This window comes from Stomoxys calcitrans, chromosome 2 (genome assembly GCF_963082655.1).
Source record: "Stomoxys calcitrans chromosome 2, idStoCalc2.1, whole genome shotgun sequence".
Classification (NCBI taxonomy): domain Eukaryota; kingdom Metazoa; phylum Arthropoda; class Insecta; order Diptera; family Muscidae; genus Stomoxys; species Stomoxys calcitrans.
The window spans coordinates 90,415,196-90,437,727 of record NC_081553.1 but is presented as its reverse complement, the minus strand read 5'-3'; the positions used below and the strand labels follow the sequence as shown (position 1 = coordinate 90,437,727).

Sequence of the window (22,532 nt, the reverse complement as noted above, 5' to 3'; positions counted from 1 at the left end):
GTTTTATTAAAAATGTATTTTCTTTCTTTTAAAAAATCCGCAATTACTTTTTGGGCAACCCAATATTTATGTCAATCGTCGTTATGACATTAACCTTCTGGTTATGACCAGTCCTGGTTGTTCAGAGTACACGTACACCCCAAAGACCACCTTGAGCGACTTAAGATTTAAAGGCGGCATCTCTGAATCGTGTGCCATATATAGGGAAACCAGACAATAACAAGACTTGTTTATTTCAAGGCTGGCCTCTACTAAATCTTCAGTGTTTAGTGACGGAAGAAGAAAAACATTTAAACTATTCTTTGCAAGAATACACACTCTGTGTCTCCCATTCCCCGTACCCATGAGTAGTTTAAATCACGGAATACTTAGTCCACGAACCATTCCTCCACACACCCATGGTTCCTGGATAAGAACCACGTCAAATCCCCCAGCCATCAGGAGGACCTTTAGTTCCGCCGAAGCGACCTTACAATGGTGGAGATTTATCTGTAGAAACCGGACCATAGTCAGGTTTCAGAACTTCCACCACTGTTGTGTTAGCCTCGTCTTCTGACTCCACCATGATTTCCTCTTTTATTAAAAAGCGGCTTAGGCAATGTGTAATCTACACTGCCTGGTATATCAGGCATTGTATTAAGGATAACACAGTTCCCGTAGGCGCCGCAATCCATCCTTTCCGGAATAGTGGTACAGAACTTTGTATCAAAAAGTATCGAGGTTACTTTTTCGTATTTAGATAAGGCGATTACTGGCTTAGGTGTATGTCCATAGTGACATGGGACAGATTAATCTTCACACCCTCTTTCCAACCTAACCGAACCCATATATTCATCGAAAATTTGATCGAAAACTAGATTTTCATCAACCGTCTTGATTTTGTTTCAACAACCCCATTTATCATCACCATTGCAAACGTATTTTTGGAATATTTGCTTTTTGTTTTTTTTTTCGGTGTCTGCAATACGCAAGTGTAAAATTTGAGAAACAAGTTCTGTTCTTTGCAGCCACGCGCATTTCATTCGTTTAAAAACGGCTCAATATGTCTGCCTGTCTGTCTGCTGTCCGTACAATGACCATTCATTGCGTGCGGCCAGTTTTTGTTTTCGTGTGCATTTTTGTTGTGTTTTTTAATTGAATTTCGTTTTTTTTCAGGTTTGGCTAAATGTAAATTTTTATTTATTGACTGACTTATAGCCTGCTGCCGCCTGCCAATCTTTAATATTTGCACCTTTAGGCCTAAGCACCGCATGTTTGACTGACACGTCAGACAAGAAAAAAAGTTAAAGCAGATTAAAATGTAATGAAAACAGGTAAATTCATTCATCATTGGATTTTAAGATTTGTTGTTTGGAAAAAATGGATGATGCAAATAGTACGCTTAAAAAGCTTAGTGATGGCGTTCAGTAGGACATTCCTTCATTACTTATGATAGGTTAGGTTAGGTTGAAAAGAGCAGATATTAATCCGCCCCAAGCCACTATGTTCATACACCTAAGCCAGTAATCGGCTTGTTGTGCGCTCTAAAAACTATGGGTTGCCCAAAAAGTAATTGCGGATTCTTTTAAAAGAAAGTAAATGCATTTTTAATAAAACTTAGAATGAACTTTAATCCAATATACTTTTTTTACACTTTTTTTCTAAAGCAAGCTAAAAGTAAAAGCTGATAACTGACAGAAGAAAGAATGCAATTACAGAGTCACAAGCTGTGAAAAAGTTTGTCAACGCCGACTATATGAAAAATCCGCAATTACTTTTTGGGCAACCCAATATAAAGTAACCTCTACAATGAAAATTTTTAGTTAGGAATCCCGTGTTACTTACAAAATCCTTAATTGTCTTCAATACCACTCCCCTAAGATGGTCCATGTCTGGTATTGTGTCTCCACCTAAGTGCAGGTATTTGCTAGACGCGAAAACCGGGCAATGACAAGGAAGTGCTCCAACGTCTTATCATCTTCCCCGCATGCCCTACACATGCTATCACTTGCCGCACCGATTTTACATAAGTGAGCTCGTAGTCCTTTGTGTCCCGTTATGATACCAATAGCTATACTGACCTCCATCTTACTTCCTTTCAGTAATAGCCTCGTCTTCTTACGATCTGAATCCCCCATAGGATTTTTGTGATCCTACTGACCGTTTCACTATTGCACAATGTTGCATGCACATACGTCGCCCACTATCTTAACTCGTACTGCGTCGACCCGAAAGGTTTCGGGTTAACCAAGTTTATAAACGGCAGTCCTCTGGCCTTCACCGACAAATCGTCTGCCATTTCCATTCCCCTTACTCCGTTATGGTCTGGCACCCAAACGCCTTCTCTGCGGATTTTGCCATCCTCAGCGTTAATCTCCTTCTTACACTGCAAGACTGCTCGTGACCTTACCGTACTGGTTGTTATTGCCCCTATGACAATTTTACTGTCGGTAGAGATGTTCACACTCGACGTCCTCGCGTTAACATCACACCTCCATACTCATTCCGTGATCGCCTGTATCTCTACCTGCAGTATCGTATTATGGTCAGGCAGTCTAAAACAGATCTCAGTCCCTGGGTTCTCAATGTAGACGCCCAGGCCTACTCTGTCCTCTAGCTTTGATCCATCCGTGTAACATGATCTTCCAAATGGCAATACTAGGGTTCCGTCAATCCAAGACTGTGCTGATGGCAGCAGTGCCTCGTACTCGACTTCAAGGTTCATCTCAAGTATCCGATCGGAAACCTCTTCCTTCCAGGTTTCCTATCGTCGCCTTGATTACACCACGATGGTATGAGCTGCTCCCATCCTCAATCCATTCTCCCATCGCCTTAAGTCTCATAGCCGCAGTGGCTGCCTCACACTAAATCTGTATGTCAACGGGTGGGATATCTAGAATAGTCTCCAGTGCCCTAGTGGGTCCTCATCGCTCCGCCTTTGCCTAGACAACTTGTTCTCAGTACCTGTTGTATGGTCCTTCTGTTGCACTTTTTCTCTATAGCAGTCCACCAAACTACTGAGGTGTAAGTAAGTATTGGTCTAATCAAGCTCCTGTAGAGCCAGTGGACTATCCTCGGATTCAGGCACCATTTCGAGCCTACGGCCCGTCTACATAGTGCCCAACATCTGTGAGCCTTCTCAATACGCTCCTGAATGTGACACTTCCAATTCAGATTCGTGTCCAAGATCACACCTAAGTATTTGACCTTGTCAGATATCGAAATCGTCTTGTTGAGGAAACGTAGTGCGTTAAATTGGCCCACCTTCGTCTTCCTCGTGAACAGGCATATTGTGGTCTTCTCCGGGTTAACATTGAGACCAGTCATATGCAAGAGATTTTTGCATCTTCTGCATAACTGGTTCGGATCCTTACCCCATAGAAGTATCATAATATCGTCTGCATAGCAGACGGGTTCAAATCCCTCCTCAGTCAGCAGACGGTTTCAAATCCGCCACCCTCTGGCGTGCCTTGTGCCACTTTCTCCGTTATATTTATGCCATGGGACACAATTTATCCACTCGTTCCTTAGCATATTGTTAATCCAGTCTCTAAGGACCGGGTCGATTTTTAGGTACCCACCACAACGGATTCCTCCAACAATGTGGCCCTTATTAACCTCAGTTTGTAATTCAATTATTTTGTAGCAATCAAATCGGGAATTGTTTGAGGATTCAATGTCCTCAAGAAGTCATGTCGGGATATCGGGATAAGGCTGCCTATATGCCTACATATTGACCGATTTGGATAAAACTTTGTCAACTTTGTGCGCCAAATTTCAAGCTCCCGAAGTTAAATCCTGGGATCGGGACCAATTTTGGCCATACATGGCATGGATCTTTAAAATTAATCGGGTTAAAATTAAGACTTCTAGGGGCTCAAGAAGTTAAATCCGGGCATCGGTTTATATGGGCCTATATCAGTTTTTCTGCCGATTGGGATCATACTTGGCATGGAAGCTGAAAGGCAGAACAGAAGTCTTTGTGCCAAATTTCAGTTAAATCAGGTGAAAATGGAGGCTTCTAGGGACTCAAGAAATCAACACCGTGGATCAGTTTATGTGGGGGGTATACCAGTTTATTGACCGATTCGGATCATACTCAGTAATAATGTTGGAAGTCAGAACAGAAGTCCTTGTGACAAGTTTCAACCAAATCAGATGAAAACTGAGAATTCTAGGGGCTCAAGAAGGCAAATTCGGGTATCAGTTTGTAGGGGGGCTACATCAGTTTATAGACCGATTCGGATCATACTCTCGGCACTGATATTGGAAGTCAGAACAGAAATCCTTGTGCAAGTTTCACCCAAATCAGATAAAAACTGAGAATTCTAGGGGCTTAAGAAGTCAAATCCGGGAATCGGTTTATATGGGCCTATATCAGTTTTTCTGCCGATTGGGATCATACTTGGCATGGAAGCTGAAAGGCAGAACAGAAGTCTTTGTGCCAAATTTCAGTTAAATCAGGTGAAAATGGAGGCTTCTAGGGACTCAAGAAATTAACACCGAGGTTCGGTTTATGTGGGGGGTATACCAGTTTATTGACCGATTCGGATCATACTCAGTAAAAATGTTGGAAGTCAGAACAGAAGTCCTTGTGCCAAGTTTCACCCAAATCAGATAAAAACTGAGAATTCTAGGGGCTTAAGAAGTCAAATCCGGAAATCGGTGTGTATGGGGGCTACATCAGTTTATAGACCGATTCGAGTCATACTCTCGGCACTGATATTGGGAGTCAGCGCCTAAGTCCTTTTGCCAACTTTCACCCAAATCAGATGAAAACTGAGAATTCTAGGGGCTTAAGAAGTCAAATCCGGAAATCGGTTTATATGGGGTCTATATCAGTTTATAGAGCGATTCGGATCATACTCTCGGCACTGATATTGGGAGTCAGAGCCTAAGTCCTTTTGCCAACTTTCAGCCAAATCAAGGCTCAAGAAGTCAAATCCAGGGATCGGTTTGTATGGGGGCTATATCAGTTTATAGACTGATTCGGATTATACTCTCGACACCGATATTGAAAGGCTGAACCAAAGTCCTTGTGCCAACTGAGGTCTCTAGGGGCTCAAGTAATCAAATCCGGGGATTGGTTTATATGGAGACTATATCCAAATCCGAATCGATATGGCCTATTTGCAAACCCCAACGACCTACATCGATAAGAAGTATCTGGTCAAAATTTCAAGCGGATATCTTTATTCGTTCGAACCCTCAAAATCGACACAAAATCTCAATATGATCAAGAATAGGATCTCAGGCCAATATTTTGAGCTTTTGCAAACGGAGTGACCTGATAGGTATACCAACGTCCATACTATGTATGATCTAAATCGGTCTATAAATAGGTACAGCCCCCATATAAACTGATCCCCGGATTTGACTTCTTGAGCCCTTAGAAGCCTCAATTTTCATCCGATTTCGTTGAAATTTGTAACAAAGTCTTGTGTTATGATTTTCAACATCCATGCCAAGTGCGATCCGAATCGATCTTTAAACGGATATAGCCCCCATATAAACTGATCCCCGGATTTGACTTCTTGAGACCTTAAAAGCCTCAATTTTCATCCGATTTCGCTGAAATTTGTAACAAAGTCTTGTGTTATGACTTCTAACATCGATGCCAAGTATGATCCCAATCGGTCTATAAACAGATATAGCCCCCATATAAACCGATTCCCGGATTTGACTTCGTCATCCCTTAGAAGCCTCAATTTTCATCCGACTTGGCTAAAATTTGGAACAAAGACTTCAGTTATGACTTTCAATATCCATGCCAAGTATGATCTGAATCGGCTAATAAACAAATATAACCCCCATATACACCTATCCCCTGATGTGTCTTCTTCAGCCCTTAGAAGCTTAAAATTTCATCTGATTTGGCTGAAATTCGGCCCAAACCACTATCTTATAACTTACAGCATCAGTGCCAAGTTCTATCCGAATCGGTCAGTATGGTGATATAGGCACCGATAACCCGATATGACTTCTTAAGACCAAAATAATTCAAATACAAATTCAGATAATAAGGGTAAATTTTTAGTGGAAGCCATGGTGGTGGGTACCCAAGATTCGGCCCGGCCGAACTTAGCGTGCTTTTATTTGTTTGGAGTAGGGCAGGAATCTAATATACACCCCCATAACCGGGCATGTTTGCTGATCATAGAAATATGGGGCGCAAATGAAAGTTATTTGGGAGTGGAGCACGAATCTGATATCAACATTCGGGACCAGAGTCTGCGGGGCGTCCAACCCCCATAACAACCCCTAAATAGTACGTTTTTACTCACCATGGCAATTTGGAGCTCAGAGAGAGTGGAGTTCGATGTTGATAGTTTTTGGGACCCACCCCCCAAACCGGACATATTTGCTGACTTTTGCAATAAGGGACTCAAATGAAAGGTATTTGAGATTAGAAAACGAATTTGATATCCAATTTTGGGGCCAATGGCAATATGGGGTTCAAATATATGATGCTTGAGAGTAGAGCATGATGCTGATATTTTTTCAGGGCTAAGTGTTTGGGGACCACCTCAGGTCCCCAAACACTTGAAAACAACCCTAAATCCAATGTGGGGCTCAAATGAGAGGTATTGAGAAGTAGAAAACGAAATTGATAGCCACTTTCGGGACCAAGTTTCTGGGGGTCTACTCTTTCCCTAAAACACCCCACAAACTGGAATTATTTACTAGCCACGGCAGTATGGGGCTCAAATAAAGGTATTTAAAATAAGAAAACGAATTTGATATCCAAATTTGGAGCCAAGTGTTGGGGGACGCCTCATCCCATAAAGTCCCCTAAAACCAATGGCAGTATGGGGTTTAAGTAAATGGTATTTGAGATTAGAGCACGATGCTGATATTTTTTCAGGGATAAGTATCTGGAAGAGTAATAATCGAAAATAAATTTTTAAAGGATAATTTTGTTCGATATAACGAAAAGAGGGCGCAGCGGAGTGGGCCCGGTTCAGCTCGTGGTGTTACAAACAAAATGAGGAGATTTGGGGAAAGGAGCACTTTACAGTGTGCACTCCCTAGTTCTGAGCCCAGGAACGAGATTCTGTAGTCTGTTTCAGGGGCAAAGGCCCCTCGATCCTCTAGTGGCCCAAAATCACCCCTTGGGGGGACGTGCTTCCTATTGTTGTCGTTGGTGTTATATTTAATTTGGGCTCCATTTACATCCACGATATGATGTCTTCATACTCATCATCATCATCCTCCTTCTCTTCATCCTAAAAGGCTCCATACTTATCATCATCCTCCTCCTCTTCATCCTGAAGGGGTCCAAAATCCTCAAGATCCCGTAGGTCCTTCCCAGGTCCAATTTTTATTTTTTGTTTTTACACATTCGTAATCTACTCGTTAAAACCTTTCATTTTATACCCATATTGCCTAGGTTGGAACACCTCACCCCCATTCTTTAGTGTTAGGTATAAAACATTGCTGTTTTTAAGTGTCCGGAGTCGGAGTCGAGCAATTTGCCTGGAGTCGGAGTCGAGTCAAATTGGCTTCCGCAGCCCTGGTTATGACATTATACCTTAGCCATTCAACCACTTCTTTAAGTGCCAGGATTTCCACTTCCTACACACAACAGTGATCAGTTAACCTTCTCGATATGATCGGTCCTAGTTCTTCAGAGTACACCCCAAAGCCTTGGTCATCTATTCTGGAAGTCTACGTTCTCCTCCTCAAGAAGGTGATGGGATACTTAGAGAGCTAAAACTCACTAATTCCTCCCATTCCTACACAATTTCACCAGGGCACTGCTCTGAAGCTATATGCCGTTTTCTATCTTTCTCTCTACCTTCCTCTCTATCTCCCTCTGTCTCACTCTCTCCCTTTGTCTTATAAAAAAGGCTCCTGTTTTGTTTGCTGAGTTCCTTCAGTTCCGTTGTCCACCATGACTGTCGGTCATACGCGGCGTTACCCGTTCTGGACATGCCTTCAAAAAGGCTTTGTACAGGCACGCGGTTCGCTTGAGTCCAATATAAGCCCACAGGGGCCATAGCTTCTGTGTTTACTTCCTGGACTTCTCCCAGTTGGTCTTTCTCGTATTTCTGTATGGAAATAATAATTGAATGATAAACATTTCCGAAATTCCTACTTAATATCCTCATAGCGTAATTTAATTTCACTTAGTGTGATTTTTATACCCTCCACCATAGGATGGGGGCGTACTAATTTCGTCATTCTGTTTGTAACTCCTCGTAATATTCTTGATCATCATGACATTTTAAGTCGATCTAGTCTTGTCCGTCCATACGTCCGTCTGTCCGGCCGTCCGTCCGTCTGTTTGTCAAAAGAACGCTAACTTTGAAAGGAGTAAAGCTAGCCGCTTGAAACTTTGCACAGATACTTCTTATTAGTGTAGGCCGGATGGGATTGTAAATGGGCCTAATCAGTCCATATTTTGATATAGCTGCCATATAAACCCATCTTGGATCTTGACTTCTTAAATCACTAGAGGGAGCAATTCTTATCCGATTTGGCTGAAACTTGGCAAGACTTGTTTTGTTATGACTTCCAACAACTGTGCCAAGTATGGTTCAAATCGGTTCATAACCGGGTATAGCTGCCATATAAACCAATCTGGGGTCTTGACTTCATGAGCCTCTAGAGGGCGCAAAACCTATCCGATATGGCTGAAATTCGGTATGACGTGTTTCATTATGACTTCCAACAACTGTGCCAAGTATGGTTGAAATCGGTCCATAACCTGATATAGCTGTCATATAAACCGATCTTGGGTCTTGACTTCTTGAGCCACTATAGCACGCAATTCTTATCCGATTGGAATGAAATTTTGCACGACGTGTTTTGTTATAACTTTAAATAACTGTGCTAAGTATGGTTCAAATCGGTTCATAACCTGATATAGCTGCCACATAAACCGATCTTAAATCATGACATATTGAGCCACTAGAGGGCGCAATTCTTAACTGATTTGGCTGAAATTTGGCATTAATTGTTTTGTTATAACTTTCAACAACTGTGCTAAGTATTGTTCAAATCGGTCCATAAGCCTATATAGCTTCCATATAAAATGATCTGGGGTCTTGACTTCTTGAGCCTCTAGTGGGCGCAATTTCTATCCGATTTGGCTGAAATTTTGCATGGCGTGTTTTGTTATGACTTTCAACAACTGTGCTAAGTATGTTTCAAATCGGTCCCTAACCCTATATAGCTGCCATATAAACCGATCTGGAGTTTTGACTTCTTGAGCTTCTAGAGGGCGCAATTTCTATCCGATTTGGCTGAAATTCGGCATGACCTTTTTCGTTGAGTTCCAACAACAGTGCTAAGTATGGTTCAAATCAATTCATAACCCGATATTGCTGCCATATAAACCTGTCTTGAATCTTGATACAGCTCCCATATAAACCGATATCCCTAATTTACTTTTTGAGCCCCTACAAGGCGTAATTCTTATCCGAATGGGCTGAAATACTACACATTGACCTCTACTATGGTCTCCAACATTCAATTCAATTATGCTCCGAATGGGGCCATAACTTGATATAACTCCAATACCATAGCAATTCTTTTCTCCTATCCTTTGTTTGCGCAAAAAGAGATGCCGGGAAAAGAACTCAACGAATGCGATCCATGGTGGAGGGTATGTAAAATTGGTCCCGGCCGAACTTAGCACGTTTTTACTAGTTTTTATTTACTGTTATTATGGTCTATAATACTATTAATAAAAAATCTTTAACCCAGGTGCTTTGCTTAATCAAACTTTATCTTAATCTCGGCTTATTTCTGTTTATTAAAAAAAATTAATAATTAAAATGAAACGAAAGCACCTGATATTCAAAACTATAGGAAAATAACACTACTATTGTCGATCTTATCGAAAACGCTACTGCATCAATTAAAATATGCAAATTAATTTGTAAGAGGATTAAGACATTAAACATAGTCTTGTTAAGTAGAATATTAAGTATAATCCAATTAAGTTGATATTAGTCATGTGCGAGACATATACAAAAATTATTTGCCGTTTACTAAAATAAATGAACACAGAACATGTTAATTGAATATGAAATGCTTCCCGCAGATTTCACTTTATAAATTCATATATTATAGATACAATTCACTTAAAGACTCCTTTGTAGGTTAGGAAATATAAATTGGAAAATTATTTCATTTAAAAGTCAGATGCACCCTATGTTTTTATAAAAATAAAGTTTATAATTAAAAATCATTTTCTTTATTCGGTTATTCGTTCGTTATTTCTCTCTTCACTTCGCTTAAGAAACTGTTTAAGAAGCCCTGATTTTATGTTTTAAAAATAACGGTTTTGTTTGCCTTTTGTTGTGCACTCAGAAACTTTGGCTGGCAACTCTCGAGTTGTAGTCTGGCTGTGGTGAATATACTAAACACACCCATGGATATGTTCAATAAACATAACGAAAACTTAACATACAATGAATCCGTTATGGTTTAAATGTATGGAAACTTCAACAATAAATAATAATGAACTGCTGCAAACAGTAATAAGAAGCAATAGAAACGGGCCCGGTCAAAACTTGGATACTCATTACCATAAGGTAAGGGACGCTACAAAAGTAGACAGATAGGCACAGCAAACGACGCCATATTTTTGCCACTTTTTCGACATTTCTCTTCAGTACGGGTTGCCATTTCATGATGGAAAATATACGAGCCAACTACGAGTCGAAATTATTAAGATTTACTATTCTTCGAAAAATCATCTTCATTTCTGGCCGAATGGCTTCTTCAATAAGCAAAATATGCGTTATTGGTCAGACAGCAATCCACACGTATTCCACGATTTATCATTGCATCCCGAAAAAATTACGGGTTGGTTGGGTTTATGGGCGGTTGGCATCATTGGGCCGTGCTTCTTCCGTGATGATCAATACTGGCACGTTACTGTGAATGGGAATCGCTACCGTTCAATGATAACCGAATATTTTTGACCCCAATAGGTTGAAGGTACTTGAAGGACATGTGGTTTAAACAGTACAGTGCCACAAGCCACACAGCGAATGTCATAATCAATTTATTTGAAGAACATCTTATCTCACTAAATGGTTCAGTCGATTGGCCGCCTTGGTCGTGCGATTTGACGCCGAACAGTGGGATGGGAAAACATAAGTGGAAATAAGTCTGCCATATTGCAACAGATAAAGATATCATTCATGAAATTTTACATGGCTATAGCTGAGGTGTTATCCAGTTTATGTGGAAAATTTCAGGGCCTAGAAGTCTCAGGGGCCCATTGGTGGGCCTTCAAAGTTAGTCACCTCGGCCCTTCAAAATTTTGTTCGGGCTGTCCAAAGCGCATTTATAGACCGATTTTCAAAAATTTTTATTTTGCTGGTAAGTGGTTAAAAAGCCGTACAAAAAACATACCTAAATATGCGGGATTTTGCTGGAAAGTGCTTAAAAAGTCCTACAAAAAGCAGGCCTAAATATGCGGGACATCTTTTATAATGTCCAAGAAATTTGACTAACAATTTTTGTTTTTTTTTTAAATTTCGCAGAGTCTGGTCTCTCATTTGCTGATGACGTTACCTTATAATTGTATCATCGGTCAAAGTATACTATACATATTCGTACCAAATTTCAGCTTATGGCTGGTACTATCAAACTCTTTTGTAGGTTAGATAGTGGCAGTTGCCCAACAACAAAATATTGAGTGCACTATTGTCAATTTCAGTGACTACTGCAACTCTGATTTTGTGTATGTTACTGGTTCGCGCCATTTTTCGCTGTTGGGGTGTGTAATGGTTCTTAACTATAATACACACACAACCAAAACTCGTTGACAGATAATGCACTTCGCGAGAATAAATTGTACTCAGCTATTTACACCACCTGGTAATTATGTCATGGGTACTTTGTTCGTTTTTCACCGTTGAAAACCCCTTTTTTCACGATTACTTTTTGAAAACAACGAAAAAATGATAAAATCACAATTTTCAAGCAAGTTTTTCTGCTTTAAAATCTATTATCTAAAAAAAGTTGTCGGCGAAAAATATCGCGAAAAGCGAATATAGTACCAGCATTGAATAGGGTAGATTAGATTAGGTTGGAAGAGGATGACGCCAAGATTTATGTCTTAGGCCTAGGCCATTATATGACCCATTGTGATTCCTCATGAAATATTCTCTGATCGGCAACACCCGCCTGAAGAAGACAGGTTTCAATGGTGTTTCTGGGACCACTTTGCAGCTTTGATTTTTAATTTTTCTGTGTTTTTGTTCGCTTTAAGCCAAATGTACAAATCAAGTGTCTTGTTTCCTAAGTTTTTAATTTAGCATTAATTGCACTTTCGTTTAGAGCGATAAATCATTAATTTTCCACACTCTTTCTATTAGGTTGCACTTAAGCATGTTTCGATTACAATTTCAAGTTATCGTTATGGCAAATGAAGACTTTCGATTTTATCTAGTTCCTTTATCGATATATTAAATGTCATTTACCGTCCAAGACTCTCATAATCGATTTGGCCATTCATTTGGAAAAAGCTGGACTACGTGAATAAAATCAACAAAATTATTGATTTTATTAGGAAAAGCCAAACGTTTTAATAATTTAATAAAGCATTGTGAGGCCATACAGTGTAAAGAAAAATAATGCCAATAGAATGGTTTTAAAGTGAACAAAAAAGAAAACATGCTCGATATCAGAGTAGTGTGGTGTAAAAATCCATAGTGGAGAAAAATAAACAGCAGGCGACAACAGTGTCAGAGTCAAAGTAGTAGTCAGTCCATTTCAGATTTTGCCAAAAACAAATGCATTAAAAAAAACCAAAAACACGAAAATAGCACAAAAGTGAAATTTGGCAGAGGGCAAGCAAAAATAACAGAAAAAAGATCAATTAAAGTGAAATAAAACAAAAGAAAAAAAGAAGCAGAAGTTTTATACATTGTTTGTATTTGGAGCTTTACAGCAAGTGAGTGACGTCGTCGTCGTCAGTGTCGGTGTGTATGAGTGTTTGATCGTTCCGTAGTGTGAATATTTGTCAAGAGAAGAGATTGATTTGAGATTCCAATATAAAACATCACCTTGAAACAACATTACATTACATTTTTGTGTGTGGTATTGTGCTTGTGAAGATTGAGCCACAAAACTCTGCAACAGTGTCACTTGTCGCATTACCCCCTGCAGCCCTCTTCACTCATCGATTCATTCCATTCATGCAATTTGCAAGGGGAAATATAAGTACAGGTGCCGCCCGCTATCATGATGAATTTGTTTATTCGTTCAAAGAAGTGATTAATATATATATTTTTTTTATCATTGGTTACGTTATCATATCTTTGGAGGAAAATTAAGAATTTGTTAGCCTCATAGCACATTAATACCATAAAATTTATTATTATCGCTTGCTAGCCTTTGCCGTTGGCAAACATCAGCAACGAAAGCAAGGGGTGACGACAAGCGAGCGAGCAACCAACTTTGCAAAACAAGCCAACCAATTGGACATTCAGTTGCTTTGCGCTGGGGTGACTCAACGCTTCACACATAGTCATACAACACTGTAGTAAATAAACATCGCCCCAATATATATATATATATATATATATATATATATATATATATATATATATTTATAGTTGCCGTTGCTGCTGATTTTTATAATAAAACCAACAACAATAACCACCATCAAGTACCAATGAAAACTTCAATATCGTTTTAATTCAGGCCTCTTGAACGACTATTTGTTGTCTTGTCATATTTAACGTTATTTCGACATTGTCACACTAATACTACAACGTTTTTTGCTTGGGCACCTTGCATTTGTTACCTCAATTGCAACAACAGCTGTTTTGCCTATTTGGTTTGTAGCTGTTTAGTGGCGACGGCGGCATACATCCATCATTTGCTTTGTATCTATCCCCACCCGTTGGCCCATCTAATTGCTGCTGCCGCCGCTATGAGTATTTCATGCTGCTGCAGTGGCTTTGTGTGAAAACTCAGCTTTGCAATAGTATTTTTGCTGTTGTTGCTGTCGTTTGGCTACTTCCATATTCATTCATTCACAAAAATCCCTGGCCCCACTAGTCACTCTCACGCTTGCAGATTGTGTGTGATTTGTCTTGCAATCTGAATGTATGCATATGCTGACCGAAACACCGTGCTCTCTCTCTCTCTCTCTTGCTCACGGTCTCGGAAATTTGTAAATGTCAAATGCAATCATCATTATCACTTCATTTTGTTTTGGCTAAAGGAGAGTTGTTCTATTTTGCCCATCGTTTAAAGGTGAATGAGTTAGAGTAAAAAAATAAATCGATTGCAAATATAAACAGAAGTCACCCAGCCAGACAAAAGTAGAGCAACAATAGCAGCAAAAACTTGGACAAAATTTAAAAGGGACATACCGTATGATTGTACAGTGAAGTTATAACTTCCCCATTTTATTAAGGCTTCATAATTTCATATGCATCATATTGACCAAATTTGCTTTGATTACCTTTCAACCTGCTGTCTTTCTCTTTTCACCCTCACTCTCTCACTTCGCATGTGATAATATTAAACGCGACGTACACACCACTGGCAATTGTGAAATAAATATATTTTTTGTTATTAAATAAAATAACAATTTTGTGTGATTTGCGTGATACTAATGTTCTAACTTTCGACAATATAGTATAGCAGGCAACCAATAACCCTTCCACAGCGGATCATTCGTCTTCCTCATTGCCGTTGCTGCCTGCTGCCTTCGCCTTTATGTTTTGAGTGTGTTTAGTGCGTGCGTGTGTGTGTGTGTATTTGCTGTCGTGACAGAAATAAGAAAATATCATAAAAATTGAATTAACAATAAAATAAAAACGTTCATTTGAATATAAAAACATTTCAATTCGCAAAAACACCCAACACCAACTGCAAACCGAGCTCAAATGAGCAGAAACATGAGAGCACAGGATGGGGGTCATGGCGCGCCAGTCATGCGGCGCAAAACAAATGCTCCAAGTTCATTATTGACCGCCGATGAGAATGAAGCGGTATTTCGTATGGTCGGTGACAAATGTCAGGTAAGTCAAATGTATATTTACTATAAATTTAACCTACTATACCCGTGTACATGTATACTATATTTAAGTTTGTTACGTTAAAGACCTTGGGAAACGTTATAACAAATAGGTACAAGCGGTTAGTTGATAAGCTCCATTGAACTTGTCATCGAATTTCAGAGAAAGCAGTAAAGTAGGCCGCTGTTGACAATTACATACTACGTCTTACAAAAAATGGTATATGCGATTTGTTGACTTCCATACTTTAAATGATAAAAGAACAATTTAAGGTGCAGGCTTCTTATCAGACTAATTTTGTCCATAGTTATACCATAATAGTGAGAGATCAAAGCCTCTGGCGGGGGTAGAGATGACTGTTCCCCACAGGTAAACCGAGTTTAAACCTCTGGGGCGCTTTAATGAGAGGATAACAACGCTAAAATATTTTCTGACGTTCATCCTCATTAACGAAAATGGGCTTTCTACGTTGTTGTTGTAGCAGTGTGTTATACATTGAGACGACAGCCCTTGCCGATGAAGAACTCCATCGGGTGAATCCGGTACGTACAACCAGCTGTGTTGTTGTGCCTTCGTTGTTGCTGTTGCTGGTAAGCCGAGCTCGCTACCAACTCACACACTGGGCCCTATAATGAAAGGATAACAGCAAAAATGTTTTCTGACGTTCGCGGGCACGAATACAGCCGTTCTGCTTTGTTGTTGTTACAATATAGGGTGCGTTCTTCGTTCGTTGTTATTGTCACATATTTTCAGTTGGAAGTAGATGTACTCATCAAGCTTCTCTAGGGGAGTAAGCTAGTTTCTATACGTAAATGCAAATTTTGCCCATAAACATTCCACTAAAGAACAGGGGCAAACTTCTCACATATTAATGAGTGCAGTCCGATTCAAGTTTAAAGCTCAATGATAAGGGGCCTCCATTTTATAGCCGAGTTCGAACGGAGTGCCGCAGTGCAACACCTCTTTAGAGAGAAGTTTTACATGGCATAGTACCTCACAAAAGTTGCCAGCATTAGGAGGGGAACACCTCCGTTGAAAATTTTTTTCTGATGGTCTCCCAGAATTCAAACCCAGGCGTTCAGCGTCATAGGCGGACATGCTAACCTCTGCGCTACGGTGGCCTACTTTCTATACGTTGCCTTTGGTTATTTAAAGGCATCAATAACTCACATTGTCATATAGAGCAGTATTTAAGTTAGAGCCGATGCCACCCGGTCTCTTACTGAGACTTTCCACTAGAAACCGCTAACTGTTCGCAAGGGCAATTGCAGTTACCCCGTATAACTACGGAGCATTCCACTACCTGTAAGACGTGGAGTACCCGGGTATATTTGAGCTGAGCTTCTCATGATAACGATGAACACAACACAGTTCGGAGCTATAAGTTCCAATGTGTAGAGGTAGCGATCCTTGTCTGGCTTCTATAGGTGAGCAAGCTCGTTCCGGTCTAAAGGACAGATTGGCGTGGGAATATTGTTATGCTCATAGTTATCCCGTGCAGGGATGACAATAATCCTGATGTATACTGCAAATAATAATGTTGTTGTTGTATCAGTGTGTTATACAATGAGGCGGTATCCCTTGCCGAAGAGTACCAACGAGTCAATCCGGTACGTGCAACCGGCTGCTAAGGCGCTGCTAATTATAATGATCTAGGTACTCTGCAATGGTGATGGGATTTATCCAGCGTGACCTGGTGACATATTATCAGTTATAGCAGGATTGTCGGGGCAGGTGAAATGTTTTACGAGTCTCCAATTATAAGTGGAACACATACATCTAGCACGTTAGCATCAATCCTAGCACAGTAGCAATAAAGGCGGTCGCATCTACCAGAACGTAGCTGAGCCAAAACTACTCTGGTTTGTTGAAGAATGGTTACTTCCTTATATGCTGTGGGCAGTCTCCAAGAAAGTCACTCACTCGTTAGCAGTTTACCGTTTCCATTACAGTATAAGTTTTATATAGAGACCATTCAGATACGCTGCTTTATCTTTGATGATGTTTGTCGCAGTATCCTTGTGATTGTTACATAGAACCAGCATCATGTTCAGGAAACTAGGCTGCATCCTGCGATATTTTATTGTCGCAAAACTCTGATCATTTATATAGACATTTATCATTTATCTGTTTACCTACTGTAATGCATTATTGTTTTTGTCGTTGTAGCCACATTTTCATGTGGAGGTGGCGATGCTCGTCAACATTGTAGGTAAGCAAACTCGTTCCGGTCCAAAGGACCGATCACTGCGGGCACAGGGTGGCCATTGGTTATTTTAAGCCGCCAATAACCCGCCTTGTCATATCCAGCATCATAGGCATTCAGTATTTGTGCAAGAGCCGTGCCGCCCGGCCTCTCACTGAGACTCTCGTGATAGCAATGAACACCACACAGATCGGACCTCAACGTTTCTTCCTGCGTGGTGCTCACAGCTATCCCGTGCCGGGACTGTAATGCAGTCGTCAGCGTAAGTTACTCGGTTAAATTGTTTCCCTAGCGGTTTGTTCTACGATAAGCACAAGAGCAACCGAGTGGATCTAAATTCTATCCAAGGATCGAGGAGCTATTCAAATGCTTTCTGGCGTGTCAATTGTGTTTCTAACCATTTATTGTTAAATATCTAGGAACTCCACGACTTAAGATGCAATGGGTAGAAGCTAAGTAGGCTTGTCTGGACCGATAAACGGATTTCAGAATGCACTTTGGCGTTCTTTTCTAATCGTTATACTTTGAGATGACATATAATGAATCGTAGTTGAACCAATAGTAGATTTGTGGTGTGATATAAACTTCTTTCGATGTTATAATTGTTGGAGGGTTGGTTGTCTGATCTAAAGGCTCACATTTGTTCCGCGAAGTTCTAACTAACATCTCTGGAAGGCAGTTAAGATGCATTTGCAATGCAAATTTGCCCATGAACATTAAGGAACAGGGGCAAACTTCTCACATATCACTGAGTGCTGTTCGATTTAAATTTAAGCTCAATGATAAGGGACTCCATTTTATAGCAGAGTACGAACAGCGTGCCGCCCGCGACAACTCTTTGGAGGGTAGTTTATACATGGCACAGGACTACAGAAATGTCGCCAGCATTAGGAGGGGATAACCAACGGTGAAAAATTTGTTTTTAATGTTCTCGCCTGAATTCGAACTCGTGCAAACCTCTGGGCTACGGGACCTCCATACATACATTTACACCAGGTGGTAATTTATTGTATCTGTTAATAAATTTATTCTACAGTAGAAAATGCCTGCACCATTGGCACAAATTTTGCACATCATTGCTGTTTGGCCATACGGCCATAAAAGGTTGCTTCTTTCTCATATTTCAAAGTTCAACCTTTCTTCCTTAATAATGTTGACATGTTACAGGCAGTTTGAAACTTTCATTTTCATAATAACATTTGAATTGAAAACATGTTCTTGTCCATAATAGTAGCTTTATGTGAATTTTAAGTACTACCCATCATGGTCACTAAAATGACGAAATTTTTCCAAAGAGAACCACCACATTATGTGTTGTTCATCATAAAAATTAGCAATTCATAGTCCCAAACATCAGGCTCACTCCTAAGTGGCAGTTTAATGGTCAAATGGCTTTCTTTTCAAAACAAATCTATGCCATCATGGCATCGGGTAGGAGGCGAAAGGATAGAATATGTGGGTTCGCTTTGTATGTTGTGTCCTGTAGACGATGGCCTACTAGGCCAGAATAGATTGTATTACATCATTATTACCTTTGGCGAAGGGCCTAACTAATCTTACCCCAGGGCCTGCAAATGAACTGATGAAAAGATAGACATAAGCAAAAATACATATTTACCCGGTGCGTATTAAGTAGCGGTGGTAGCGGCAGAGACAGACAAATATTTTGTTTGAAATGAATGTAGGCCTAAACTTTTTCACATACACACAAATATAATTCATAATGAGCATGGGGACATTAACAACCACAACAACAAAGAGTTGCATCAAGAGATAAGCTGATGATAGGTGGAATGGGCAATGACATAGTTATTCCAATTGGACCTAAACTTTTTTTCTTTTTGAGTAACTGTTTCCGCAATATGTGTGTAAATGATATATATGGTGTCCAGCTAAGTTGGTCCTTTTTCCAGCTTTACTCTGTGTACATATTTTTGTTTGTGGCAGGAAGTTATTTCTACTTAGATGTGGTTTGATTTTAAAGGATATTTGCTGACCGCAATATTTTAACGATAAAAAGCAATGATTTGGAGCAAAACCTTTGATCGGATAAATGGTCTCTTAAAACAGGTTAGGAGCAGTGTTGCCACTCAAAAAAATGTTTTCCTACCAATATTTTAGAAAAATCCTATCTAAGCCGAACAAAACCTAACAAATGTTTTGCAAGCCAAAAATTTGCCAATTAGATTCACATCCTGCTTAGACCAATGAGTTTTTATTTATGTTTCTATTTCGAATAGCAAAGCAAAACAACAAAAACGCGTTAAAGATCCAGCAAATGATAAAATAGCAATAAAATAGCTTTTTGAAAATATTTTTTTTTTTATTGATCAATATATTCAGAGCTATGGATCCATTTCAGATCGACACTAATTGCTTTTTTTTTGTGTATTTGATATTTACGTACCCTAGATGCATGGTCCCTAATATTAATGTCAGATTCACACCCTACTGTCGAAAGGCTTCCCATACTGTCGCGATTGCCCTACATATCCTGTTGGAGCGGGTTTTCGGGTGGAGTGGTTCCCCGACAATTTGTCCCAAATAGACACACCAGATTCGCAGCCATCTCCCAAAAACATTTCATTTGATACCCATTTTGTGTGGATGGACCAATATGCCCGTTTTGGGGGCGTTAGTGTGGCTCCAAGCAAACGTTGCACTTAATTTTTATACCCTACACCACTACTGTGGTACAGCGTATTATAACTTAGTGAATTAGTTTGTAACACCCAAAAGGAAGAGAGATAGATTCATTGATAAGTATACCAATCGACTCAGAATCACTTTCTGATTCGATTTAACTATGTCCGGCTGTCTATCTGTCCGTCTGTCCATTTTAATTTGTGCACAAACTACAGGTCACAATTTTCATCCGATCGTCGTCAAATTTGGTACGGGCATGTTTTTCGGTTTAGAGATGAAGCCTATGAAATTGGAATAAAAATTGGTTCAGATTTGGATATAGCTCCCATATATTGGGTTGCCCAAAAAATAACTGCGGATTTTTTTAAAGAAAGTAAATGAATTTTTAATAAAACTTTAATCTTTAATCAAATATACTCTTTTTACACATTTTTTCTAAAGCAAGCTAAAAGTAACAGCTGATAACTGACAGAAGAAAGAATGCAATTACAGAGTCACAAGCTGTGAAAAAATTTGTCAACGCCGACTATATGAAAAATCCGCAATAACTTTTGGGCAATATATGCTTGCAGTAATACTGCAATTAAATCGTCATTTGTTAACCGATTCTCTCGAAATTTAACCAGAATGATTTTTTTATGACTCCCGACATTACAGGTGAATTTCATAGAAATCGTTTCAGATTTGGATATAGCTCCCATATATATGTTCGTCCGATTTGCAATAAGATGGTCATTAGTTAGCCGATTCTCTTGAGACTTGTTAGGAAGGTCTTTCTCTTGACTCTCGACATTACTGGTGAATTTCATTGAAATCGGGTCAGATTTATATATAGCTCATATATATATATATTGGGTTGCCCAAAAAGTAATTGCGGATTTTTTAAAAGAAAGTAAGTGCATTTTTATTAAACTTAGAATGAACTTTAATCAAATATACTTTTTTTACACTTTTTTCTAAAGCAAGCTAAAAGCAAAAGCTGATAACTGACAGAAGAAAGAATGCAATTACAGAGTCACAAGCTGTGACAACGCCGACTATATGAAAAATCCGCAATTACTTTTTGGGCAACCCAATATATCGCCCAATTTTCACTCCTAAAGCCACTGCAAGGGCATTTATTGACCAATCTTTTCAAAATTTTCTACAACGCTTCCACAATGTCTATAAAGTTTGCCCGAAAACAGATCAAATTTAGACATAGCTCCCATATATATGTTCGTCCGATTTGCAGTAATATTTCAATCAATTGGCCATTTATTAATCGATTCTCTCGAAATATGCCAGGAAGGATTTTCTCTTGACTCTCGACATTATAGTTGAATTTCATAGAAATCGGTTCAGATTTAGATATAGCTGTCATATATGTATATCGCCCGATTTTCACTTCTGGAGCCACAGCAAGAGCATTTTTTGACCAATCTTTCCAAAATTTTGCACAACGCTTATCGATGAGTAGCAGATTATCAAATTTTGGTAATTTGCAATAATGTTGTCATTTGTGAACCATAGTTATTACAGTTTGAACATATTTGCTCGAAATATGATACGGATTGTTTAATAACCCATCTGAAAACATCCGGCGAGGTCCATCAAAATTGGTTCAGAATTAGACATAGCTCTCACTTTATACCTATAGGGTAGGTGTAGGGTATTGTAAAGTCGGCACCGCCCGACTTTTGCCTTTCCTTACTGGTTTTTATATGTCAGTTGTACTCTATTTCGAAATACTTTTAATTTGATACCTATTTTATCCCAATCGTTAAAAATTATCGTTTTGTGGTTAATAGCGGGTGGGATGCCCCCAGACAGCTTTGGCTAAAATTTTATATCAGATCGTATTTCACTTTTAAAAACCTTTCATACTGCCCCAATCGTAAAATATGCCAATTTTTGCGGATTTTTTTGGTGGGCCCCCGGGACTCTGGGCGCTAAACTTGTATATCAAATTCGTACTCTACTCTTAAATATTAAAAAATCTACCGTATAGTCCAGTTTTGTCACCAAATGACATTTTTTTATTCCCGTACGTAAAAAATAATATGAGAAGTCAACACCTAAAGAAACTAAAGAACACCTAAAGAGATACCTCAATCAGAGTGGCAAAAGTGCTTCGACAATTGGTTCAAACGCACGCAAAAGTGTATAGATCTTAATGGGGAATATTTTGAAAAACAATAAAGCGATTTTCGATGATTAATATTTGTTTTTGTGTTCTCTAATCCCGAAATTTAAAAGGCAACTCTCGTACCTTTCATTTGATACCCATATTGTCCCGATCGGTTAACATGTCCGTTTGGGGTGGGGCGTCCCCCCAAATTTTTGACGCTAACATTTTATGGCAATTTTGAGGTTTTTGAGTTATCATAGGTTATGTTAGATTGAAAAGAGGGTGCGGATATTACTCCGCCCCATGCCACTATTGGCATACACCTAAGCCAGTAATCGACTTGTGCGCTCTAAATACTAAAAAGTTACCATAAGGAGGCATACAAATTTTCGCATAAATCGGTCGATCCATCTGAGATCTGGCGTTTTTGAAAATTGGAGTAATGTACAACCCCGCTTCGGTTATAAAAAATTAAATGCAATGCCCTAGTTTCGGCGGGTGGCAAAACCTACCATCTGTGAAAATTTCATGAAAATTGCTTCAGGCGTATTTAAGTCTATATGGAAAAAAACAAAATAAAAAGATGTAATTT

General features: G+C 39.4%; 1 protein-coding gene across 5 annotated transcripts in view; it reads left to right on the top strand.

Moving 5' to 3' along the window:
* The first annotated feature begins 12,434 nt into the window (after positions 1-12,434).
* Positions 12,435-22,532, top strand: part of LOC106080701 (actin nucleation-promoting factor WASL) — an 82,721-nt gene continuing 72,623 nt past the window's right edge. For 4 of the 5 annotated variants that reach the window (XR_001220256.2, XR_001220254.2, XM_013242201.2 and 1 more), the window contains exons 1-2: positions 12,435-12,898; positions 14,597-14,981. Coding sequence is in view for 3 of the 5 variants with exons in the window: in XM_013242201.2 (XP_013097655.1) it covers positions 14,847-14,981 (135 nt within the window). In the remaining 2 variants the exon portion in view is untranslated. Of the gene's footprint in view, positions 12,927-14,596; positions 14,982-22,532 lie in introns of all 5 variants that reach the window. The other variant, XM_013242192.2, reaches the window with a different exon arrangement.